Source organism: Bactrocera dorsalis, chromosome 3 (assembly GCF_023373825.1).
Source record: "Bactrocera dorsalis isolate Fly_Bdor chromosome 3, ASM2337382v1, whole genome shotgun sequence".
NCBI lineage: Eukaryota > Metazoa > Arthropoda > Insecta > Diptera > Tephritidae > Bactrocera > Bactrocera dorsalis.
The window spans coordinates 16,212,588-16,239,696 of record NC_064305.1 but is presented as its reverse complement, the minus strand read 5'-3'; the positions used below and the strand labels follow the sequence as shown (position 1 = coordinate 16,239,696).

Genomic DNA, 27,109 nt, shown 5'->3' with positions numbered 1-27,109 from the left:
TGAATGGCTACGTAAATAAGCAAAATTGCCGCATTTGGGGTGAAGAGCAACCAGAAGCCGTTCAAGAACTGCCCATGCATCCCGAAAAATGCACTGTTTGGTGTGGTTTGTACGCTGGTGGAATCATTGGACCGTATTTTTTCAAAGATGCTGTTGGACGCAACGTTACGGTGAATGGCGATCGCTATCGTTCGATGCTAACAAACTTTTTGTTGCCAAAAATGGAAGAACTGAACTTGGTTGACATGTGGTTTCAACAAGATGGCGCTACATGCCACACAGCTCGCGATTCTATGGCCATTTTGAGGGAAAACTTCGGACAACAATTCATCTCAAGAAATGGACCCGTAAGTTGGCCACCAAGATCATGCGATTTAACGCCTTTAGACTATTTTTTGTGGGGCTACGTCAAGTCTAAAGTCTACAGAAATAAGCCAGCAACTATTCCAGCTTTGGAAGACAACATTTCCGAAGAAATTCGGGCTATTCCGGCCGAAATGCTCGAAAAAGTTGCCCAAAATTGGACTTTCCGAATGGACCACCTAAGACGCAGCCGCGGTCAACATTTAAATGAAATTATCTTCAAAAAGTAAATGTCATGAACCAATCTAACGTTTCAAATAAAGAACCGATGAGATTTTGCAAATTTTATGCGTTTTTTTTTTAAAAAAAGTTATCAAGCTCTTAAAAAATCACCCTTTATATGTGTGGATAGACATGGAATGGACTTAAATATTATATAATACATATGTACATATGTATATGCTCTCGAACATATTGGTAATAATTTTGGAAAATTTAATATGGGAACTTGTCTTAGAGACAATGTACTGGAAGGATAGGAAGAGGAGCGCCAATTAATATTTTTTTCATTTTTCACAGAAAAAATAATACTAAACAAAAGATAGAAAGCTTCCCAATTACAACAATACCAACAAACAATAAATTTCCATACATTTCTGCACTCATCTCCCTCAACACGCGTAAAACGTTCCAATTGATTTAATAAATTCCGAGTTGCAGGTGCAAAGTGGCATGCTGGCGCAACTTTTATTAATAACGACAGCACTCGGCTAAAAGCTGCACGAGCATACCTATACTCGCATGTTGTTGCAATCGGAGCAATCGAAAGTGCTCTTACCGCTCGCTTTTGCCTTTCGCATTTAGCAACTAAACTCTCAAAGGCATCACTTGCACTTTGCTAACCCGCTTGGGTGCATCGCAGACATGCTGGCATTTGGACTACAAGCTTTTTGTTTGTATGTCGTTGCATTCTCTGGGTATTCGTTGGTGGCATGCAGCAGCAAAGGTTGCATTTTACTATTAATTAAATTGCTTTGCGGTAGCGCGAATCCCCAAACGCTTTTACTTGCCATCCACGGCGATAAATCAAATTACGAATTCATTGTAGAGTGCCTTCGAATTTGATTTCCATAAATTATACCGTGAAAGCAACGAAAAATAACAAGGTTACGGGATAGCTCTATTTCTATTGGAAAGTGTTGCAATGGAATGCTTTTATCGTGAATAACGGTGAGCTTAAGCTTAGGTCTAAATAGCATGCGAGTTGTATTTGTAGTTGAGTGCTTTGGTGATTCAGAAAGAAATAAACGGATGTCACAATATGTTCCAAGCTTTTTGAGGCTTTTTGTTATATGAAAACTAAAAAATATTTTTGAAAAAAAAAATTATAAAAATTCTTTTAAAAAAAATATTACAAAATATTTTTGGTAAAAAATTCTTAAAAAATATTTTTGAAAAAAAAAACGTTAAAAAATATTATTTAAATATATGTTAAAAAAATACTCTTTCTTCAGTTTTTTTAATTTTAATTTTTGAAAAATGTTTTTTAATTTCAAACTATTGAAAATTATTAAAAATAAAAAATTTCAAACAAATACTTTTGAAAAAAAATATTCTTAAAAAATATTTTTGAAAAAAACTATAGAAAATATTTTTGAAAAAAATGTTAAAAAAATACTCTTTCTTCAGTTTTTTAATTTTAATTTTTGAAAAACATTTTTTAATTGAAAACTATTGCAAAGTATTAAAAATAAAAAATTTCAAACATAAACTTTTGAGAAAAAATATATGAAATATGTTTGAAAACAAATAATAAAAATATTTAAAAAAAAAGTTTAAAAAATATTTTTGAAAAAAATGTTTTTGAAAATATGTTTTGAACATTTCAAAAATATTTTTGAAAACAAAAAAATTAAAAAAACATTTTTGGGGGGAGAAAGTTTTAAAAATAATTTTTGGAAATTTTTTTTAGTAAATAAGAATTCGAAAAAATATATACATATGTATATTTGGGAAAACAATATTAAAAGTAAATTACTGCATACAAATGTTAAATTTTTATTATGTTTTACGGTCTAAAAGTCCGGCAAGAATTTTGGAAATATACTCGTACATACGAGTATGTAACATTAATATTTTTTGACGTTGGACTCTTATTTTAATATATTTCTTAAAAGCTTGAACGAAAAATTTTATGCACCAATAAAATAGTTAATTATCATAAGCGTTTAGAAAATGTTAGAAAAAATTTTTGAAAAAAAAAATTTAGAAAAAAAATGTTAGAAAAAATATTTTATATATTTTTTTTGAAAAAATATTTTGGAACAAGCAACACAAAATATTTTTGAAAAAATATTTTAAATATTTTCGAAAAAAAATTAAAAAATTCTTTGAAAAAAATTTAATGTTTTAAAAAAAATTAAAAACATATTTAAAAAACTTAAAAGTTTTTATTTGCGGAAAATTTTTTTTTGGAAAAAATTTTTAGATATTTTTGACAAAAAACGAACAATAAATTTTTTTTTTTCATATTGTAATAAATATATGTATTTGAAAAATATTTTTTAATTGAAAACTATTGAAAAGTATTAAAAATAAAAAATTTGGAACAAATACTACTTTAAAAAAAAATATGTAAGAAATATTTTTGAAAACAAATAATAAAAATATTAAAAAATATTTTTTTGATAAAAATGCTTAAAAATACTTTAGAATATTCAAATCATATTTTTGAAAATAAAAAAATATATATTGTAATAAAAAAAATTAAAAAATTGTATTGTTTGTTTTTTGTCAAAAATATCTAATTGATATGATATTTTAATAAAAAAAATTAAAAAAATATTATTGAAAAATATTAAAAAATAATAATAAAAAAATTTGTAAAAATATTTTTATAAAAACCGTATTTATAAAAATATTATATTTTCGGAAAAAATTTAAAAAGAAGTTGAAAAAAATATATTTCGGAAACAAAATGTATTAAAAGCGTTTGTACAAACGTATTTTGAGAAAAAATACATATGTACAATTTTGAAAAAATCACACTTTGATTTCTTATAATAAGATCTTTCTCATAAGCTTGACAAAAAATTTGTATGCACCAATGCAAGTTAAGGCTTATAAAACGTATGAAAAAATTCGAAAAAGTAGTTTAAAATATTTTCGAAAAAGATTTAAAAAAAAAATATTAAAAAAACGAATAGTTTTGAAAAAACAAGACCTTTAAAAATTATTTTTGGAAAAAAGTTAGATTTTTTTAAAAAAATAAAATAAAAAAATAATATTTTTGATAATTTAATAAAAAAATTACTATAAAAATATAATAGGAGACAAAAGTTTTGGAAAATATTCCTGAAAAATAAAAAAAAACACTTTTGAATAAGTCGGACTAGTTAGTTGAAACACAAAATTTTTATTTTTTCGAGGATCTAATTTAAAAAAATTGACCGTTATGCACTAAAAACAAAATCATTTCGAAGAAATTTGTAGCTCTCAAATATTTTTACACGACAATTAAAGTTGAACAACGCATTTATATAACTCGTATCCTTATTGCTTTGAAACAATAACAGAAATAGCAATTGAAACGCAAACAACTTATTTCATAAAGATTTCAATATAAACGCGCAAATATCCAAATTAAAAATCGTATATCCCACAGAATTGAATTGCTGGCAACCAACACAACTTGTGCCCCTTTACACAAATGACTAAGTGCTTTGTAGCGCAGTTTCACGCAACCAATTATAACCCAAATGTGCCACATATCAACTGTAAAATGCGCTGTAATTGCCTTTTTAAATGTATAGAGGTTAGACAGGCGCACACGGCGTATGAGTGACTCTTCAATTACCAAACCAAATGCGAACAGCAACCCCAGAAGTGAATGTGCATGCATATATGTACATATGTTTGTAACTGCATATGCAGACACATGTGCGTGTATGTGTTGGCAACTGCCAACGTATATTTAGGGCCACATCGTGTTATGACAGGCAAACAAGCGGAAAAAACGTTTACAGAACGCCAGCAACGCCACACGCCAACAGCTGGGGCGCACAGCTTGCATGCATGTGTGTATGTATGTGCTGAACGCACACACCAGTTTCAGCAATGTTTTTCAAAGTTCAACAAAACTCGTGTAGCGCATACATTTAGTTACATGTTGTTGTTTGTATGCGGCAATAACGTCATTGCATGCCTGGCAAGCGTCCATCATAAGCGCCGGCCACCACATGCCCCGCACGGCAACTAGCTCAGGGTGAGCGCAGCTTTGGCCGCCTGTACGGAATGTGGCGTGCGTGGTGAACGCATAAATGCTATTTATTAATCTGGGTCGAATGAGTTTAAACAGTAGCTGTGTTGCGACGAGCAGACGAACGAATGAACGGATGAACGGAACCGGAGTAAGACAGACAGCAAGGCTTCACGTCAGGTGCATATGTGTGCTTGTAATGGTTGTTATTATTAGTTGCCTGTTAGGGAATGCGTGCTGCAATTACTGCAGAAATTACATGTGAGAGACTAGGAGTGTTGTATAACCAATATATAACCGTTTTATAACCAAAACTCAAATTCAAATTGTTTCATTATTATATCTTTTTTCCTTCGCTGTTAAACTTATGAAAAATGGTGTTACGTTATCTTGCATTTTAGGTGACGATATGTATTTAATATTCAACGTCATCAGTTTGACATTTATTTCCTCGCTTCAGCTCTCTTGTAAAGCACATAGGCCATTTGAGTCAGTGTCTGGTATAGTTTGTTCGTTTCGCCACTCTCCAACGCTTGGCGAGTCGAATACAGCTAATATTACATATCATCGATTTCTCCGCTCACTAACTTTGCACACGTCTTGCCTACCGTTTCCGTACAGACGTTTTAACTCAGCACAAAGCTCTGACTTAACCTCTTCATCAATGGCACTTTCGGTAAACAGCAATTAGCCATTCAAATAGCGCCGTCAATTGAACCTCGGTATTTTATTCACAACGCCAAATTACTTTCCCTGAAGATTTTATGCATCGGAAGATTCGATCACAGAGCTTTCCCTAAAAGAATATGTTTAAATCAAGAAGATTAGCATTTGTATACTTTTAGTTATCTAAGGGTTCATTTATAAACTAATCTAAACTTGTAAATTTATTACCACAAAAGTTTGTTTAACTAACCACCGGTTAATTTTTTTTTATTTATTATTTGGTTAACTAACCGCCGGTTAATTTTTTTTACTTATTAACTCAAATATTTTCAAAGTTATCTAAGCTGAACCACACTGTTGCTTGAAATTGCAAATTCATTACCACAAAAGTCGGGTTAACTAACCCATGGTTAATTTTTTTTTTGGTCTTTTAACTCAGCTATTTGTAAACTAATGTTGACTGAGCCATACCGTAGCTTGAAATGACAATTTCATTACCATAAAGGTCTGGTTAGCTAACCCACGGTTATTATTATTATTTTTTTTTGATTCATTAACTCATGTATTTTTTCATAATGTACTAACACTGAACCATTTTATAGCTTGAAATGGCAATTTCATTGCCACAAAGGTCTCGTTAACTAACCCCCGGTTAATTTTTTTTTTTTTGGTTTATTAACTCAGCTTTTTTTAAAGTAATGTTGGCTGCACTAAACCATAGCTTGAAATGACGATTTCATTAACAAAAAGTTCCGGTTAGCTAACCACCGGTTAAAATTTTTTTGTTGTATTCACTCACATATTTTTTTAACTAATGTAAGCTGAGCCAAACGATAACCGGAGACAAAATAGCTGATGATAATGCCAAAATTACCATCGGTCTGACTACCGAATTCAGTAGATGAAATATTTACGTAAGTCGCTAAAAATACATAGTGAGTTTTCCGAAAGGCTGACAGACGTGTTAGGGAGAGATGGAATGCCTTAAGAACATCCAGGATCACTAGCGCCATGCGCAAAACTGTTAGTCAGTGCTCAGTATACACTAAAGGACTGCAGGACGGTATCACATGCGAACCGGATGGGCATAAGTAACGACAGTACATGCAAAAAGTGCAAGGAAGTAGTCTTGCGAGAGACGTTGGAACACCTCCTATGCTTCTGTTCGGACTCATATAAAACTCGTCTTAGATATCAAAGAACTGCACACTTTAAGAGACTACATAAAATACCGAAATTAGATATTAGGTGGCTTTTAAAGTTCGCAACACGCATTGATGTCGACGAATATTGCTATATACTACTGCAACTCCAACCGGCATTAGCAAGAACCAGTAAGTGTATGTATGACGTGTCAGCCGGCTAGTATATAATTCTTAAAAGTATATAAGTAAAAACCAAAAGTTAAGCATAAATCACTAACTTGATTTAAATACACATTTTTCGTTTATGTCAACAAGTGCCGCATTTCCTACACGCCTACTGACAACAAGTTTTGTAATCACATCTGCAAAAAGGCAATTTGCAATTAATATAGACTTTGAATGACCCATTGCTCAGGTCCTTAGTGCCATGTGTCGCTGCTAATCAAACTCTGGTGTAAATGCAAACCTATGAGAACTGTGCAACAATTTAGCTTGGAATGAACAATGTGGCAACATGAGTCAGTTTGTATTTATATCTCTTTTGAGAGCATGAGTGAGAGTTTATACATTGTGCGGACGCAAATATACCTATTTCGATGGGGTACCTTGAACTAGCTAACAAGCTAGACTACCCCTCATATATAGTATAAAGAAGTTTCCATATCAGAACTGAGTTTTGATTGACCAGTTTGTGTGGCAGTTATATGTTATAGTGGTCCAATAACGGCGGATCCGACAAATGTGCAGCTTCTTGAAGGAAAAGGACGTGTGGAAAGCTTCAGATCGATATCTCAAAAATTAGGGGACTAGTACGCGTATATACTATACATACAGAATGACGAACAGATAGATAGACAGGCGGATAATGGGACATAGCTAAATCAACTCAGCCCGCCATGTTTATCAATTATAAATATATTTTATAAGCTCTTCAATGTTTCCTTTTGGATATTACAAACATCCCGGCAAACTTAATAATATTCTTCAGGATATAAAAAGGGATTGCTGAGTTTGAGATTGATTCTAATCAACAAGGACTACCTTGTACTTATAAAATCATTTCAAAGTGTTTTAGCATCAAAATTGGTGGACTTATCCCAATTCCAATCCCAACCCTTAATTAACCCTTATCGTCTTATATAGCCAATTAAAGCAACTTTTTGAAAACAGTTAAATTTTGCTTTAGAACGGTAGTCATAATAGTTTCCTGAAGGTGCAAAAAATCCACAAATTATTCATGTACAACCATTACATTCACCTGAATTAACCGTATGGTGTGGGTTTTGGTCTGGTGGAAACATTATTGCATACTTCTTTCGAGATGAAGCTGGTGACAACGTTTCGATCAATGAAGAGCGGAATGGATCCAACCTTTTAAGGTCGCAAATGGAGAAAGTTGATCTTGAGCACATCTGATTGCAACAAGACGTGGCTACGTGACACACAGCACGAGCAACAACCCAAATATTGCGAAAAAAGTTTGCAGATACGATTATTTCAAGAAATTAGGATATTGAGTGGCCTCGAAGAAGTTGTTGTTTAACACCATTAGACTACTTTTACTCACGTTATTTGAAGTCACTGGTCTTCAGCAAGCTCTCGCCCCGACGAAAGAGAAGGACGATGTGAACAAAGATGTCTTCTGTACGCGGTGTGGGGCGCACCAATAAGAGCTGTCTCCGTCACGATGTCAAAATCGTACTTGGCGACTTTAACGCCAAGATGGGCAAAGAAGGTACCTTTGGCAGCCCAACGGTTGGTAAATTCAGCCACCATGATGAAACATCGCCAAACGGTTTGAGTCTGATCGACTTCGCCGGGGAAATATGGTTATCTAGCATAGGAAAATTCACCAAGCTACCTGGCTGTATCCGGGTCGAAGCGCCACCAATCAGATCGATCATTTTGTGATAGACGGAAGGCACGTCTCCAGCATTTTGGACGTGCGTACGCTCAGAGGTTCTTGTTGCACCGAAGATACGCACCTGCCCAAAAAAACGCACGTCAACAAACACGCGGAAGGTTCGAAGTCGAGCACCTGCAATCACAATTATATCACTCTTATTGGAAAACCCTGTATTTGTTTGCTTGCAACATTGCAACGTCAACCGCAATAATTTTTTGCCGTCGGCCTGCCGATGCTGCTGCCACTGTTGGTGTGTTGTGATAAGAAGTAACTGTTATTGTTTTTATTGTTGTATAGTATGTCATAACGAAAAGTTGCTGCTTGCCACACGCAAATGTTGTTATTTGCATGCACTTATTTGCAAGTCTGTGGGTTACACGCAGCAGTGGCACGTTCTATGACTGCACATGTGTCGTGTTGAAGGCATTTTTCATACTTGCAACCAGCTGAGATTGCATTTGCTGCGTGTATGAATGGGTGTGTGCCCCAAAGCTGCATGTCTGAATACGCTCGTTTTTACTCGCAGCTGTATTTTTGTAATCTTTTTTTTTGTGTTTTTGCATGAGAATTGAAAATCTCATAGTCCAAATTATTGCCATTCATTCGAGCACGTCCGAAAGCCGTTCGGTTGGTCGAAATAGCAAATTCGATTACCAGCGATGAATCGTTCCACCGCCAATGCCAACACCAACGCCAAAGGCAATGAAAGTAATTCACTCCGTGCGACGTGATTTGAGAAACTTTTCAAGTCTGCTGAAATGCGCCGCAACGGAATCGTGATTGAGGTGCATACAATGAAACGTGACCGAATTAAACACTTTTCACTTTTATTCAATATTAAAAGAGTGCTGTGATGGCGCAGTGTTTATGAATAGAATTTCATTATACAAAATATAATATTTAAATATCTCTCTGGCGTATAACTGCGCTAGCGCGGTTTTAACTGAGTTAACAGTGGGGACCGTTTCACCAATTCGAGATACCAAGTGCAGCCAAATCCTTCTCCACCTGATCTCTCCAACAGAGTGGAAGTCTTTCTCTGCTTCCACCGGCGGGTACTAAATCACAACACCTTTAAGCTGGAGTTTTCTCTTCATCCTAACAATACGACCTAGCCAGCGCTGCCTCTGTCTCTTGGTACCTCGTTTTGTCCTCTATCACAACCAGACGCTTCCGCTTCGCTTCTTTATCCAGTCTGGAGCAATACCAGCAATAGATTGAAGAAGTCACGCGATATGGGGTCTCCTTATCTGAAACCTTGCTTGGTATCGAACGGCCGGGAGAGGTCGTTCCCGATCCTGACAAAGCTCAGACAAAGCAGCATAGAGGCGGCTTTTAAATCGACGAAAAGATCGCGTGTGTCGATCTTCCTATCATAGGTATTTGCTAAACTATGGCGCATGGTGAAAATCTGGTCGATAGTCGATTTTCCAGGTCTTAACCCACACCAATAAACACCAATCAGTTTGTTGACGATGGAATTCAGTTTTTCGTATTGGGATCTCTCTTTTTGTGAATTGGGCAGTGCATACTTTCATTACAATCGTCGGACAAACTTTCGTTCGACCACATCTTGCAAAGAAGCTAATGTCTGTACCCAGTCAGTTCTTCGCCACCGTATTTGAATAGCACAGCCGGTAATCCATATGCCCTTACTGTTTGTTATTCTTCAGGCGGGTTATTGCTATACGAACTTCATCATTGCCGATAAATGGAACATCTATTCCATCGTCATCATTGTTTTTATTTGGACTTCAAACACGCCATTTTCTAAGAGAAATTCTATAAAGGTGTTAATAACTTCACGGTGAATTGCGTACAGTATCCGTCGAAGGTTGGTCTCGTCCGAAATTAGGTTGATATATGGTTCCAGTTCGTCGACATATTGTAGGAATGCTCCGGATATTCCCAGAAGGTTTCTCTGCTTCAAACAGATGACTGACTTAACAGAGAACATTTGGACCTCACTATATAGAATTTCAATGGGAGTTATCAGTAGACATGCTGTTATAAGCGGGGGGGTGCGGTGTTCTGGGAGGTCTTTTTCTTCTAAATCCACATCCTGCTATATCCATGTGACCAGATTGAGCTACGTTAATGACCGGCCGACTTCCTTTGCCTTGTATGTTGCCAACAACATCTATTTGCCCTAGTGCAGCCCACTAACGACTCGAGACTCTTGTTGCGGCTATGTACTTTGGTAACTATCACGGTCGTGCGCGGAGTGAAGGAGTGCAGACTTTCCAGTCTAAAAATTTAAGGTTTTATATAGTCGCAGTTTTAACATTACTATCGACATTTCGCGGTCTAGTCTGAACTTCTTCGACTAATTTGTAAATAGGATGACTGTGGAATTGTTAGGGGAAAATTTTTGGTTCCTTGCAGTAAAGAAGCGAGAAAATTCTGGGCTCACTTTTGAACACTTTCCATCAATTCCATTGCCCGACATCATTATCGTACAATCATCTGTGTATGAGATAATAAATTTTGATTTTTTAAGAGCTTGATAACTTTTTTTAAAAAAAAAACGCATAAAATTTGCAAAATCTCATCGGTTCTTTATTTGAAACGTTAGATTGGTTCATGACATTTACTTTTTGAAGATAATTTCATTTAAATGTTGACCGCGGCTGCGTCTTAGGTGGTCCATTCGGAAAGTCCAATTTTGGGCAACTTTTTCGAGCATTTCGGCCGGAATAGCCCGAATTTCTTCGGAAATGTTGTCTTCCAAAGCTGGAATAGTTGCTGGCTTATTTCTGTAGACTTTAGACTTGACGTAGCCCCACAAAAAATAGTCTAAAGGCGTTAAATCGCATGATCTTGGTGGCCAACTTACGGGTCCATTTCTTGAGATGAATTGTTGTCCGAAGTTTTCCCTCAAAATGGCCATAGAATCGCGAGCTGTGTGGCATGTAGCGCCATCTTGTTGAAACCACATGTCAACCAAGTTCAGTTCTTCCATTTTTGGCAACAAAAAGTTTGTTAGCATCGAACGATAGCGATCGCCATTCACCGTAACGTTGCGTCCAACAGCATCTTTGAAAAAATACGGTCCAATGATTCCACCAGCGTACAAACCACACCAAACAGTGCATTTTTCGGGATGCATGGGCAGTTCTTGAACGGCTTCTGGTTGCTCTTCACCCCAAATGCGGCAATTTTGCTTATTTACGTAGCCATTCAACCAGAAATGAGCCTCATCGCTGAACAAAATTTGTCGATAAAAACGAAACGAAACACATTTCGAACCGAACACTGATTTTGGTAATAAAATTCAATGATTTGCAAGCGTTGCTCGTTAGTAAGTCTATTCATGATGAAATGTCAAAGCATACTGAGCATCTTTCTCTTTGACACCATGTCTGAAATCCCACGTGATCTGTCAAATACTAATGCATGAAAATCCTAACCTCAAAAAAATCACCCGTTAGAAACTCGCTCTGGTGGTTATGGAAGAAGCGTGAAGAGAAATTCTCTGTTTAATTTCCTCTTAATGTAGAATGTTGAACTCGAAATAATACGGAAGATTGTCTACCACTCAGATAGTTCACGGTCCTTCTCTTCAGTTTTGGATAGAGCATAATTTGTTCCATGTCCAAAAGCTGGTCTGTAAGCTTGACTGCATCAAAAGCTATTGACAAGTCCAAAGCTACGAAAGCCTTTCCTTTCAAAGCGGTGTTTCTGATTAAGGCCATGAGCTATCTGGTCGTTTATGATGCTAAATGTTGTAGTGGTACTGTCCACTTTACGGAAACCGTGCCATTGAAAAATGTAAATTTAAATCTGCAGTGAAAATGTAAGTCCTTCTTCTGAAAGCTATAAATATTTTGGATTCCATTACAACCCGCCATTTGCTGTCTTTTTTGCTGTTGCCGCCGAAAATCGCGCAAAAGCTCAGACCCACAAATCTCATTTTACGAAGTTCGGCAAATTACAGTGGCAGTTTGTTGTTGTTTTCGCAACATTTCAACCTCAACTTTGTCATATACGCGAAAATTATTGTGTTGGCCAAAAGGAAAAGTTTGCTCCACTAACAATCAAAAAGTAGACCAACAATGATTTATGTATGAGGAATGTGTACATATATGATATATGTATACATATATGCATATATATAAATGTATATACATATGTACCGATGTACATATGTATGTATATATGATAAGCGTATGTGTCTGCAGGCGCTGAAAGCCCAAATCACCCACAAAAGTTGTAATGAGAATTTACTCGGAAAACTTTAACTTTAAGTTTAAGTTGGAAACTTGGCATTTTCAAAGTTTGACGGCCACTGAAATGTAGAAAAGCAGTAAAAGGAAAAAAGTGAAGGGAACTTTATTATAAGCGTAGCTTATAGTAGGCAAAGCCTACCTAATTTTCTAATGAAAACTTAGCTCATTTCTGATTTTCAGAAAAGATTGATATGAGATCCCAGATTAGATGGTGAAATTTTATAAAAAAAAAAATATTTTTTTTACATCAGTTTGGAGCGAGTAGGTGTTCACCTGTCTTCGTGCTCCTGGGCGCTGGATCTATGATCTATTGGCTTCGCGAGAGCTTAGTAAGCACGGCTTAGGGGACCAGAGTGGAACGTAAAATGTCCACTGAACTACTGGCTCTTAGCAAGGCTCATTCGCCGCAAAGCTAGGTCTTCTAGCTGGACAATGTCTCATAGACACTCACGAGTTGAGGCTAAAGATTTTGGAGAAGGCAACATGTCATACTCGTAGTTTCAGGGAGGAAGATGGGATGAAAACATTTACCCTTACTCCTTCACTGTCCAGCTTTGGCAAGAATGTTGTAAGTAAAGTTTAAGCTTCTTGATTGTGATACTTCCTACGAACCTGGTGAACTGAATTTTGTGGCTAACTCCAGACCCTTTCTAGAAGATATTTTTATCCATACTTAAGAGTTCTGAGTACATTTCTAGTGCCTTTATTCAGTGAAAAATTATTGATAATTTTTTTCATTAACTGTGGTAGGCTTTCAAATGACTGTTAGAATTTTTCCGAGACGATTTTTCATGCCAGACCGGTCTGTGTAATTTTAACTCTATCTCTCTCTTCTTCTTCTTCTATTGCTGTAGCAATATTGGTATAAATTCAGAGTACTACAGTTTCCAGCCATGACTTTTTAGCGAGTGTATTTGACAGCTAATTATATTAATTCGTGTCGTCATTAACCAAAAATAGGTGAAAATTTGACAGTAGGACATAATCTGATTATTGTGTTAGGTAGTTTCGGCTACGAGGTCTGACCGGAGACTTAATTCTGGTATCACGGTGAGCAGGAACGCTTAGAGTTTGCTCCGATCTGCTCAAGCGGACTGACCCCTCGGGGAGTATCGTGGTGGTTGTGGTTAAAACCCAAATGCGGGAAAAACTAACACTTTGCCAGTTGAATGTGGAATTGCATTGCAACCGGGTGCCGGACCCAAAGTACGGTAGAGGTTTTAGATGGGCCTTGAGCCCTACCAAGGTGGTTAGTGTGTCGATTCCACACTGTCAATTGGTACTGAAGCGCTGATCAACGCTATGATTTGATCTGCTGTGCTTTTGAGAGCCAAGAGGTAAGGCTGTTGTCAGCAGGTACCTTCATACGTTAAACACGCTGGACGTGATTCTGTAAGGTTAATCAGGGATACTGAAGCTAATTTGTTATTACGATATATAGTTTAATTTTCAGAATACGCTTTAATAATTGTTTTACCTGCATCTTCTTGAGAATCGCTCTAGAGTACTCTTTCAGAGTATAATTTTTAAATCTGTCAAAAAGCTCAGTCGCCGAAGAACACACACCTTGTCCTATGTCTTCAAGATCACTAGAGAACTCCATAAGGTCTTCCTGGACTTCGGCCAAGCCCTTTAACTATCAACGGGGGGATGGAAATTGGTTAAAACTTTCGAAGACCCCAAAGCAAAATCTGGCGAAGAGTCCAATAGGGCTACTATGCAGATCACTGTCACTAACAAAAGACGGTGTATCCCCGATCCCGACCCTTGCCCTTGGTCTAGATGGGATATCCTACTTATACACCAGTACTGGCCTAGATTCTGGGTATCCAGACTTACCTTGACTTGGCGGCTTTATTAAGTTCTACTGATCTCTCGTTGTCGCAAGAAGTCATTGACGGTGGTGAACTCGGATTGCTTAATAGCACTCCAGCACCAAAATTATCAACGCAGTTTGCACCCACTTTAGCTCTGGGATATTTTCTTCGGGATTTCCCTCAACTAGCGCACCAATGATAATGCGATTCCGCACCCCGTTAGCAAAGGATTTCGCTGGTGTCACTCCCTTAACTCTGGCCTTTTGGTCACTTCAGCTGAGCTCTGCCACTAGACTACCACTGCTAGCGGTTAAAGCTTCAAATTAAGTTGAACCGATTTTGCGGTAAATATATATTTCTTGGAGCTCCTTAGAAGGCTCCACACTGGTTGGCGATTACAGTTGTACCTTTGAACAAGTAGGCAGAAGGTCGCTTCTAGCTATCATCTGTCAAGCTTTCGTTGGATAATCGACTTTAAAAATGGGTCAGGCACTGCTGACAGTTCCTCTTTTAGCATCTCCTTACTCTTCCTTCTTTCTCGCCATGCTTTAACTACCGGATTTGCTTACAGCAGTCTCTGATAAGCTGGGATTATCTCCAACTGTAACGTTAGTGCCAGCCACTGCACTTATGCCAAGATTTGCTTCTGGTTTTGTCCCGGCTACTTTATAGTTACAAACGCTGCTCTCTTCTGGAAATAACTATTTTCCTCCGTTTTTTCAGGAGTTCTGAACTTTTGCAATTCTTTATTTCTTGTAATGTTCTAGTTCATATTTGGACCTACGAGTATAGAGGAAAAGTAGGTTCTCTCATATCCGTAAGCTTCGAGACTGGGCTATTTGAGAGCCCCCAGTCACATAGATGTTCGGCAGGGGTCGCACGACACATTGATCAAAACCTTAATTGTGCCCCCCATGATAGTAAGACTTCTTATTTTAATACTGTGCTATTGAGGAGCAACAAACAGCCAACTAAAAAGTCTGATTTTAGCAGATACTTTCCAACTGTAACAGCGGCGAACTGTGAATAATCCGTTCTTGTCATCATCGCGATATTCATTACCAGTCGATACACTCGTGGAGGCTTTTGTGGGGCATTTTAACGACCTCAATATGCACAATTATATATTATAATTAGTCATAGTAAAATAAAAACAAATTTCCAATAAAATTTCCATTTCGATCGTACTAATCTACATATAAATTCTTTCATTCCTTTCTTTACAGAACTGTGTGACGCAGCTGCGAAAATTCAGGCCGCCTTCCGCGGCCATATGACACGCAAAGTTGTGACTAAAGACACGCCCGACGATATCGACATACAGGAGATCACCAAGAAGGTAGCCGAAGAGCTGGATATTGATCTAAGCGATCCGGAATTGAATAAGGCAGCCACCAAAATTCAAGCCTCATTCAGAGGCCACAAAATTCGCAAGGAAATAGGAACCGAATAAGAGAATCTTGTGCCCATATTTTCCTCATTAAACAACCAAAAAACAAAACAATGTTGCAACAGAAAAATTAATTAAAGAAAAGCATAAAGCAGTAATACTAAAATATGGAAAAGAATAATTGCTAAAAATGTTAAGTAAATACAATTTGAATCAAATAAAAAAAAACCTAAATTAATTAAAGAAAGCATAAAGACACATAGATAATGATAAACAAAAATATCAAGCCATTTGTGAGGGCGGTTATTTAGGAGATTCAAAGCATATGCAACAGTGTTGCCATACACCTACAATTGCATACACTGAGCGAAAAACACACAAGCTTTTCAACTGCTGAAGGACAAAGCATAAATAAATATAAATTGTTGAGAAAATTTTAATAGCAAATGATAAATGTTGAACAAATATTAACACAAAATAAAAATCAAACTAAGAAAACAAAACTAATATTGACACTTTATAAGGGTTCAAACCAATGTGCGCAGTGTTGCATTTTTGCTAAATTAATTCAATATGAAAAATAAATATCAAAAACAAAATTGCAAATACTTTGACCTTAAAACATATTTTTGGTCTCAGAAATATTTTTAGTCTCAGCAGAAGCAATTTTGGTCTCAACAGAACCATTTTTGGTCTCTGAAATATTTTTGGTCTCAGCAGCAATATTTTTGGCGCATTTTTGTTTGGTCGCATATTTTTTTCACAGCACTGTTCCGCAGCATAGGGGTTTCACAATACATTCTTTGAGCTTTATGATAAGTAACTGATATAAATATATATTTTTTAATTTACAAAAAGTAGTAATTAAAATAATAAGATATATATTAAATATTATAGTCTATGTATTTTAGCTGGTTTGGCGATTGTAAAGACTGCAGAATCGCACCAGCAGACAACAAAAGCTTTGCCAAATTATGTAGTTGTTGACATTATGTAGAGCTCGCTATAAGTTTTACTTACTATTTTGCAGATAAAAAAACACAAAGCTTTAAAATTTGCAAAAAAAATTTTGAGAGCAGAAAAAAACTTCGAAATTTATTTAAAACAATTTTAAGAACAGAAAAAACTAAAATTTCAAATTAAAAAAATTTAAAACAGAATAAACCCGAATTTCGAAATTTTTCCAAATTTTTTTGGAACCAAAATTTCGAAATTTATTTCAAAAAAATTTAAGGAAAGAAAACTCTAAAATTTCGATTTAAAAAAAACTAGAATTTCGAAATTTTTCCAAATTTTCTTTTGAAACCAAAATTTCGAAATTTATTTCAAAAAATTTTTGGGAACAGAAAAAACTAAAATTTCTAATTAAAAAATATTTAAAACAGAACAAACCGGATTTTCGAAAATTTTCCAAACATTTTTTGGAACCAAAATTCCGAAATTTATTTCAAAAAATTTTAAAACAGGAAAAACTAAAATTTTGAATTAAAAAATATTTAAAACAGAACAAACCGGAATTTCGAAATTTTTCCAAAAATTTTTTGGAACCAAAATTTCGATATTTATTTCAAAAAAAATTTTAAGAACAGAATAGACTAAAATTTCGATTTTAAAAAAATTTAAGACAGAACAAGACCGAGTTTGGAAATTAAAAAAAAAAATTTCAGAGCGAGTTGCTAACTAAAATTTCGAAATATATTTGAAAACAATTTTGAAAACAGAAAAAAACCAAAATTGCGAAGTAAAAAAAATTAAAACAGAGCAAAACCAAATTTCGAAATTTTTCCAAAAATATTTTGGAACCAAAATTTCGAAATTTATTTCAAAAAAATTTTAAGAACAGAAAAAACTAAAATTTCGAGTTAAAAAAAATTTAAAACAGAACGAACCCGAATTTCGAAATTTTTCCAAAATTTTTTTTGGAACCAACATTTATTTCAAAATTTCAAACAAAATTTAAGAACAGAAAAAACTAAAATTTTGAATTAAAAAATATTTAAAACAGAACAAACCGGAATTTCGAAATTTTTTTAAATATGTTTTGGAACCAAAATTTCGAAATTTATTTCAAATAAATTTTAAGAACAGTTAAAACTAAAATTTCAAATTAAAAAAAGATTTAAAACAGAACAAACCGGAATTTCGAAATTTTTCCCAAATTTTTTTTAAACCAAAATTTTGAAATTTATTTCAAAATAATTTTAAGAACATAAAAACTAAAATTTCGAATAAAAAAAATTTAAAACAGAATAAACCTGAATTTCGAAAATTTTGTAAACATTTATTGGAACCATAATTTCGAAGTTTATTTCAAAAAAATTTTAAAAGCAGAAAAAACTAAAATTTCGAATTAAAAAAAATTTAAAACAGAACAAATCCGAATTTCGAAATTTTTTTAAACCAAAATTTCGAAATTTATATCAAACAAATTTTAAGAACATAAAAAACTAAAATTTCGAGTAAAAAAAAATTTAAAACAGAATAAACCGGAATTTCGAAAATTTTGCAAAAGTTTTTTGGGACCAAAATTTTTAAATTAAAAAAAAAAATTTTGGAACAGAAGAAAACAAAATTTCGAACTAAAAAAATTTAAAGCGTGTTGCTAACTAAAATTTCGAAATGTATTTCAAAACAGTTTTGAGAGTTGAAAGAACCAAAATTACGAATTAAACAAGGCAAAACCAAATTTTGATTTTTTTTAATTTTTGAGACTGTGTTGCTAAAATAAACCAAAATTTCGAAATTAAATTTTTTTTCAAATTGCTCTCTTTAAGCTCGCTCTTTTCAAATCTCTTATTCGTTCAATATTATTAATAACAGTAATTAAAATGAAAAATGCAAAAAAATATATTTCGAACTGCTAACTGCGAGTATTCAAACCTAATTTCACACACACAAATATGTAAAGTACATAAAACAACAACAAATACCAATGAGTAATTAATATTCATAAAGTAAGTAAACAATGTTTAACAGCGTAACTACAACAACAACAAACAACTATTGGATTACAAAACAGAAACAGAAAGTACATACGAACAGAAAAAAGCGGAGCGCATGACCTTGTATGTATGTAAGCCAGAGAGGGAAATAAAATAAATAAAAAATTAAATAAGAACTATAAAAAAATATTTGAGCGAGAAATTTAGCTGAAAACCATGGCACGGCCCACAGACTATTTCACAAAAAAATTTTCAAGCAAAAATTTCACAAAAAAGTTTTCGAACTAAAAATTCACAAAAAATTTATATTTATTTACATTTTAATTGATAGCTACCCACACTGTTACACACATGCATGCACTTCCGGTGCGGATTTCGCTAAAATTGTGAGTGGGTGGTTAACGGTAAACCCGAAGCGAAAACAGTTTTATATAAATATACGATATTTATGTTTATATGCACATATGTATGTGTGTATGTTATGTACGTATGTATATCGTCACTTAAAATGTAAAATAACATAACATCACTTTTAATAAGTTTGCAGGCGAAAGAAAATGTTTTAATAGAAAGTACTCATATTCAAACAAAATTTGAGTATTGGTTATAAAATGGTTATATATTGGCTAGCATACACTCATAAAATGGTTATATATTGGTTACCATCCACTCATAAAATGGTTATCTATTGGTTATCATTCACTCATAATGAAAAAAAATTGAGTTTTGGTTATAAAATGGTTAAACATTCATGTTCAAACAAAATTTAAGTTTTGGTTATATAACGATTATGTATTGGTTAATATAACTGATAGTGATTTCGATTCTTTTTTTTTGATGACACGCTGTTTTTCATTTGAAACAAAATTTAAGTTTGGGTTATAAAGTGGTTATATATTGGTTATCATACACTCATAAATTAGTTACATATTGGTTATAGTATGTATATTGGTTATCATTTACTCATATTGAAACAAAATGTGAGTTTTGGTTATAAAGTGCCTAAACATTCATATTTAAACAAAATTTAAGTTTTGGTTATATAACGGTTATGTATTGGTTATTATAACTGTTAGTTATTTTGATTCTTTTTTTTTTTGATGACACGCTGTTTTGCATTTGAAACAAAATTTCAGTTTTGGTTATAAATTGGTTACAAATTGGTTATTATAACTGATAGTGCTATTCGATTCTTTTTTTGTGATGATACGCTGTTTTGCAGTTTAGGTGACAATATGTAGATATATGTAAATACATATGTACATATGTATGTATACATCTAAATATAACTATGTATTTGTAGTTGTTGTTTTTGCCAGCTAAAAAGCGTGAAACTATGATTGCCGCGCAAATAATCAGCGTAAATGTTGCCGCATCAATTACCGTTATGTCTATTTGCATTAGCACACCAATTTGAGAGTTGCCTACAAAAACAACCACCCACACACAGACATACACACACATATATACACAACACACATACACTTGCAAACCACAAATACAGCTAACTAATTCATTAAACCGTTGGCGTGAGCGATTAACAGCATCTTATTTACTTTACGCAAACTCAATTTATCATTATTTTAATACAAATGTAATTAGCTCTATTTCTAGCAATTAATTCTATTCAATATTTTACACTAATTAACTGATTCAAACTGTTTAATTAAGCACCGTTATTCGGTGGAAAAAATTTTTGAAAACTTGAAATTCAATGCCGCAATGTATTTTACTATAATAATAATAACAACAACAATGTAAGAACATATTAAAAAATATTTAAAAAAAATCTTCACAACATCACCAAACAATACAACAACAACAAGAACACATTACGAAAAAATTTCTACACGCTGCTGCTTCTTTGGCGGCGTCTCCACAGGGCCTCTCTTTACAAACTCCTAAACAGTATTGCAATTGTGAAAAAACAAAAAACAACAACAAAAACAAATTTCAACAAATTTGAACAAAATTAAAAGGTAAAATAACAAAAAACACATAGCAATTGAAATTGTAATGCCGCAAATTGTGTGGAAACTAAATTTGTGCAAATAAATAAAATTGAAATAAAATTTTAACAGCATTAATTTAGTGAAAGTAAAGTAATAAAAGACAAAAACTACAACAATTTTTGAGTTTTTACTTTTTAAAAAAGTGAGCGGTGAGTATTTTCGGCATAAAATGCTGTGAGCAAAAAATAGTAAGACTTTGTGCACAATTTTAAAATTCTTAATTTATACTTCAAAATCTATGTCGTCGCCCTCAAAGGAATCCGCCCTTTTTTTCTTCGATATTCATCGCTCAAGTAAACGGCTATAAAGACCGTGCGGAGAACTCCTTCTTCTTCACCGCACCGCAATTAAAGCCGAATTAAAAACAGCGGGCCAGTCGATTTTCTTTTTGCAATGTGGCGTCAATTGGAACTTCCAAGCGAAGCCAGGTCCTTCTCCGCCTGGTCTTTCCAACGGAGTGGAGGTATTTCTCTTTCTCTGACTCCACCGGCGGGTATTGCTCGATAGAATCTTATAGGCAATGTTTAACAGATTTATCCCACGGTAGTTAGCGCAGATTGTGTGATCTGTCTGTTTGTGGATTGAGCAGAGCATGCTTTCATCTGACCATGTTTTACAAATAAATGAATGCATGCTCTTCATCAGTTCTTCGCCGTTTGAATAGCTCGGCCGGCAATGCATTGGCTCCCGCTGCTTTGTTGTTCTGCAGACGGGTAATTGCTATTCGAACTTCTTCATAGTCGGGCAATGGAAAGTCTGCTCCATCGTTAACAGCCAGTTCTACGTTATCGAAATTTAACAATTTTGTCCGGGAAAGGACAGTTACAAATATCAGATATCTTATCCGTTGGAATATCGGTAAAAACCAAAAAGTAACGTGATACACGTATTAGAGAAAATGAAGTCAGAAAATTTTGAATACAAAGTTTTTACTATATAAAAATTACTTTAATTTACTACATTATGAAGTTTGAAATCACTACTAAAACTCCAAGCAATACCCCAACGTGTTGTGTTGCCTTGACAAAATTCCGTAGTACACACATTCGTGATTAATTTCTTAGACAAAATCTCCATAACGCGCGCAACACTGCTTTTGTGACCCAGCATTGTTGTATAAATGCTACAAAATAAAGTTATACAAAAAAAAGGAGTAAGATAACATATTCTCACTGGTTATTATAAGCTAGTTAGTACAAGCATTAAGAACCTACCAAACGCTTTGTGGATATAGCTCACTATCTTCAATTATGCGCTGAACAAACTGCACTTCTCCGCCTTCACAAGCCAACTCTTCGTTATGACCCGTATGACAATTGTGTGGCGGTGTACGTTTGTCCTCATTTCTTGTTTTGGCATTGAACGGATTTGGTAATGAAGAATCGTAAAATGGCGGATTACAGAGACAAAAATGAAAGTTAACATCTGGTTTGGCATTAAAGAAGTCTTTGAAAATTATTTGCTTATCAGTCTGCTTAAAAATGTCCACCAACTGCGCCAGTTGATTAGCTTCCACATTTCTCTCTGCATATGTGAGATTGCCATCATTTGACTCGAGCGCATGCATGTGCCAGGCATTTTTACGCGCTGCCAAGAGTGAGTATATGCAGGAAGATCCACAGCCTATGTCTATGCCGCGTATTACTGTTTCTACAGGCAATTTAAGTAACGTGATCAGGTCTTCCAGCCAGAGTATGTAGTTCAAACGTAGCGGCAGTGTAGGCACAAGACTGCCAGGTGCAAATTCGACATGCAGCTGAAAGAACTCTTCCAATAGCATTTGTGTGAGCGCGCGCAATGTGGCTTCATTGCGATAATCTATGTACACCTTGCCATTAAGTTCCTGCATTGAAATTGAAAATTTTATTAACAATAACACTAGCGTCTTTAAAGTTTCTTACCAGCTTGCAAACTTTACGAAAGTCTTTGTATTTGATTGCTAATGCTGTGTAATCTGGCGGCGTTCGGAAAATATTCCGCGGATGCATTAATCTCTTATTTTTCATTGTTTATAACTACTTTACTTGCGGCCTAAAGTTTGTTTACAATTACAAATTTGCAATGTTTGTTTTCAATGGAGATACCAGTAAAACAGCTGATGATAGTTCAGGGATGCCACTGCAATCTTAACATTCGTTTATTTGATAGTGGATGTTTATTACAGAGTCTTTTGTACCTACAATTTTTTTTAATTCGATATTGATATTGTTCAAATAAGTTTGACAACCACATGATAAAATATTTAACAAAATTTTTGGAAAATTTTGTATATATACATATACTTCCAGAATTCAAAAAAAAAATAATTGCGACAATTTAAATTATCAAAAATTTTTTTAAATAAATTATGGAGCGTGATAATTTCAAAACTCCAAAATAAGTTTTAGATAACCCCGAATCGTGGTCAAATTTTTTTATTGTCTATAAAAAATGATTTTAACATACAAAACACTTTTTCAGTTAAAACAAGGTTGTTTACGCGTGTTAAAGAAAAAAAACAAAACACTTTAAAAATGTTAGTTATGTTGTACCGAAAACTATATTAGAAACAGTTGGCAACATTGTTTTCTAAAAACGAACAAAACTTTCTATATATTGCAGCTGTCAAAACAAACGCACGCTGACAGGTTTCATTTGATTTCATTTTTCGGCGAAATAAAAATACAATTTTGACTTTTTAATATTTTTATTAATTAAAACGGTGTAAACATGTCTGAGACCAGCACTAAGGATACAGTTTTGAAAACGGCCATGACCTATATATGTGGCGGTAAGTTATGAATGGCAAATTTTATTGTGGACGACTTGGAAGACAAGATTTGGTTTGTGACTGTTGGTGATTTCTTAAATTATGTTTGATGCGGAAAAAAACTAAAACTTTGCATTATTGCCGAATGTTTTATTGGAAACTATCAATATACTCCCATAGACTAATTGAAAGAAATTAATGTATATTCAAGTACTTAAGAAATACAGCAACGCAACTACAATGGATTTGGGCTTACTTAAATCCTACCAATTACTGTCACTTTTGTGGCATTATTTGGAACCATTTTTTTCTATTAATGTATTTTGTATATCATAAAAGGAATTAAATATCTAATGCTACAATTTTAAAATTTCTCTTTCATATTTTACACAGAGTGTCATCATGAGAATGAGATGCGTCCACGTGATCCTATACGTTGCCGTGAGTGCGGCTACCGCATCATGTACAAGAAACGTACCAAGCGCTGTAAGTGCATAGTTATTTTTGTTAAGAAATGCAGAAATGATGCACAACTTTTATTATATTTCTACTTTCAGTGGTCGTTTTCGATGCGCGCTAATATTCAACAGCTGTGTAGCCTATACAGTGGTTATTGAATTAAAGTTAGAATTTTAAGTGAATTGCTTATGTAGAAATAAAATATAGTATGGTTAAATAGGTGTGACTTTTTATTTTCCTAACATTGCCTGCAAAGCTTGAGGGAGGCCTAAAACATGTTATAGAAGAAGGAACCAGAAATCATTCAGCGATCGTTGCTTTGACAAGCAAACGTCAAAATTGGAGAATTGTTGTGCATAGATATGAAGTTTTTAATTTATACCCGGAAGGAAGATAGATAGATAGTAAAGATTTAGTGTTTGCACTGCAACCTACGATCTATTGTGTCCTTCCTTATAGTCACCAAGGTCCAGCATCCTGATCAATTCCAGGAGCATGCTGAGCGCAACTGAGGTGATGTGTTCCCTGTAGATGAAACCTAGAGCCTTTAGCCTGGAGGACAAGGAGGCGGAATTTGTCTTGGAGGAGGTTTATTAAAGCGAATTAACCTCATATGCTGAGATGACCTTTAGTGTCGCCTGTCTGTCGCTAAGTATTGCGATAGGTGCGATACAGATTGACTTCTGCGTACTGACTTAAAGCAAAGACTTCTGCTTGAAAAATGTTCGGAAAACATCCCATTGGTATGGATATTTTGGTATGCGGTGCCGCAATGCCTGCTCCAACACCTTCCGGTATTTTCAAGGCGTCCGTGTACCACTAGATAGTGCTGCCTCTTAGCAGTAAATCAAGTGTGGATTCATTACACACAGAATGCCAAGAGTAACTCTTAAATTCTTTGTAAAGTTCATCCTCTTTGTAACGCCGTCCCTTGGAAGAAGGGCCAGTGTTGTGTTTTCCCCTATTACCTTTATTTGTTGAGACGGCATTATTTACCCTTTGTCAAAACCCTCTGCTGCCATTAATCACTACTGTTTAATCACTAGATGCAGCGATGTGAACTCCAGCATGACTTCAAGTGCTGCAGTGGGGCAAGTGCGCAGAGCCCCTGAAGCGCAGACACATGCGAGGCTTTGCTGCTTGGATAGTTGAAGGTCTGCCGAAGTCTGTGGTGCCTTAGATGCTCTAGCAACCGCTACATAAATGATAATAGACCTTACGATCTTGGTATGAAGCCCTCTTATGATACCAGGCTTGCAGCCCCACGAACTACTGGCTAGACGTCTGCATATCATGAGTGCCTTGGTGGCTTTGGACGACGTTAGATCCACTTGCCTACTTCACCGTTATATTGAATCCAATGTGAAGCCAAGGAATTTGACCTCTTTAGACACCTCTAACACCCTGCCACCGAGTGTTAGATCCTCAATCCCGGAAGAAATCTTCGCTTACTAAAAGCTAGTAATAACAACTCCACGTTAATTTTTATTTTAAACTAATTTTAAGATGTTTATTTTCAATATTCAGAAATATAAATTAAACTAAAAACACATTTGACATTTAATTATCATATCCAGCCCACAGTCCACACGGCCTACAGGGCTTTCATACATCTTGTTTTAAGTATATTATTTTTTTTTTCAATCTTTAGTGGTTTTCTGTGTGACTTTTAAACGCTTTTATTACCGTTACACATCATTTAATATTTAAGTATAATTTTCACTTTCCATTAATGGCGGTGTCTTTACTACTGCTTTGTTGCTTTGTCTTTTTTGTTAAAATTTTTATTTTCCTAAACTAAAATTTTGTTAATATCAATTAATTTAGTTTTTAATTTTGTTTTCGGCGTTTAATTTAAATTTTTTTGCGAAAATTTAAATTAATTTCTTAAATTTTTTCTCATCTTTTACGTAATTTTATTAAATTTTTCTTCAATTTAATTTATTTTCCTCAATCTAATTTATTTTTTCTTCAATTTAATTTATTTTTCCGCAATTTACCACAATTTAATTTAATTTTCATCTTTTTTTTGCTGCCAAACGCGCTTAATTAGCTTTTAGAAGTTGTGTAATATTTGTTTTATGTTTTTTTTTTTGTTTTTGCAAAAGGTTTTTACAACATTTTAAACTACGTGTATACACTAAACGGCTGCATCTGCGCTGCTCAAATATATGTATGCCTGTTTTTTGTTGAAAAAACATTACAGATTTTTTTCTTAATATTTTGTTTACCGTTTGCTGCTTAAAATTCATTTTTTTCATCTTTCTCGTTTTTTTACTTATAACCACCATTACGATTTGTAGTCTTACATGCTTTTATACTTTCAGTTTTAAATAAATCTTTTTGTTTTTTAGGTTAAGTTTTTTTTTGTTATATTTTTATTCATTTTCAGTCCAATACATTCGCTTGCGCATTGTAAACATGCCAACTCGTGTTTACGAAGCGCGACATACATCAATTATATAATTTTTACTTTTGCAATTTCTTTTTATTTCTTTATTTACTTCTTATTTGCTCATCTTTTTATTTTCTTATTTTCTCATCTTCTTTTTATTTTTTTCTTTCTCTTTTTTCTTACTAAAAATGTTTATGAGTTAAAATCACTAATTTTGAATTGTTGCATACATGCCTGTACGTCGATTTTATTTTACTTTGTCTTTTAATAACAACTAAAACATATTTAATGCAATGAAAGGCGACTTAAAGGTGACTTAAAGCATATAATTTATATTATAAACAAAATAGAACTAATTAATAATAAATTAGTGTTAATAAAAATAAGGCAATCGCTTGAGTATAAACCAAATCAGCTTTGGAATTCACAATTTATTTACTTAAAATAGCTTAAGACTTTTATTTTTATATTTTTATAGTTTTTCTATAATTTTTTAGATGTGCTTAGTTTCTTTTTTAACTGCATTTGTGGCAAGTTGGCGAAAAGGACTTAGTTCCTTGGCATATTGTTGAGTATTTGGTATACAAAGTGTCATGTTTGCATTAAACTTGTGTTGAGATTTCTCATTTTGCTGCTTTATTGTTATTTTGCTTTATGGTTTAAGACTACTTGCTACTTATGCTGTATCTTTGTGTGTTTGTGTGGTTATTTATAAACTTTGCTTTGATCAATGGCAACTTAAATTCTTTATTTCGCTTATTTCATGCTCACACTTTGCTCAACTGTTTACGCTTTATATTTTTTAGGCAAAATAACAAATCAATATTTATGAAAATTA

At 34.1% G+C, this 27,109-nt stretch overlaps 3 protein-coding genes across 4 annotated transcripts in view; 2 read left to right on the top strand and 1 right to left on the bottom strand.

Annotated features, from left to right (window-relative positions):
* The window catches only part of LOC105226302 (uncharacterized), a 255,400-nt gene extending 234,616 nt beyond the window's left edge, over positions 1-20,784 (top strand). For both annotated transcript variants that reach the window (XM_049454018.1, XM_049454019.1), the window contains one exon: positions 15,551-20,784. In XM_049454018.1, coding sequence (XP_049309975.1) covers positions 15,551-15,777 — 227 coding nt within the window. In that variant the 3' untranslated portion in view covers positions 15,778-20,784. The remainder of the gene's footprint in view (positions 1-15,550) is intronic.
* Positions 20,785-20,945: 161 nt separating this feature from the next.
* On the bottom strand, positions 20,946-22,752 carry LOC125777056 (U6 small nuclear RNA (adenine-(43)-N(6))-methyltransferase). Its single transcript, XM_049450924.1, has 3 exons — positions 22,570-22,752; positions 21,883-22,511; positions 20,946-21,791 (listed from the first exon to the last, which is right to left on the bottom strand). The coding sequence occupies exons 1-3, from the start codon at positions 22,672-22,674 to the stop codon at positions 21,617-21,619; spliced, it is 909 nt and encodes a 302-aa protein (XP_049306881.1). The 5' UTR covers positions 22,675-22,752; the 3' UTR covers positions 20,946-21,616.
* Positions 22,753-23,259: 507 nt separating this feature from the next.
* Positions 23,260-24,095, top strand: LOC105226303 (DNA-directed RNA polymerases I, II, and III subunit RPABC4). Its single transcript, XM_011205132.4, has 3 exons — positions 23,260-23,438; positions 23,811-23,903; positions 23,975-24,095. The coding sequence occupies exons 1-3, from the start codon at positions 23,378-23,380 to the stop codon at positions 23,995-23,997; spliced, it is 177 nt and encodes a 58-aa protein (XP_011203434.1). The 5' UTR covers positions 23,260-23,377; the 3' UTR covers positions 23,998-24,095.
* The last annotated feature ends 3,014 nt before the right edge of the window (positions 24,096-27,109 follow it).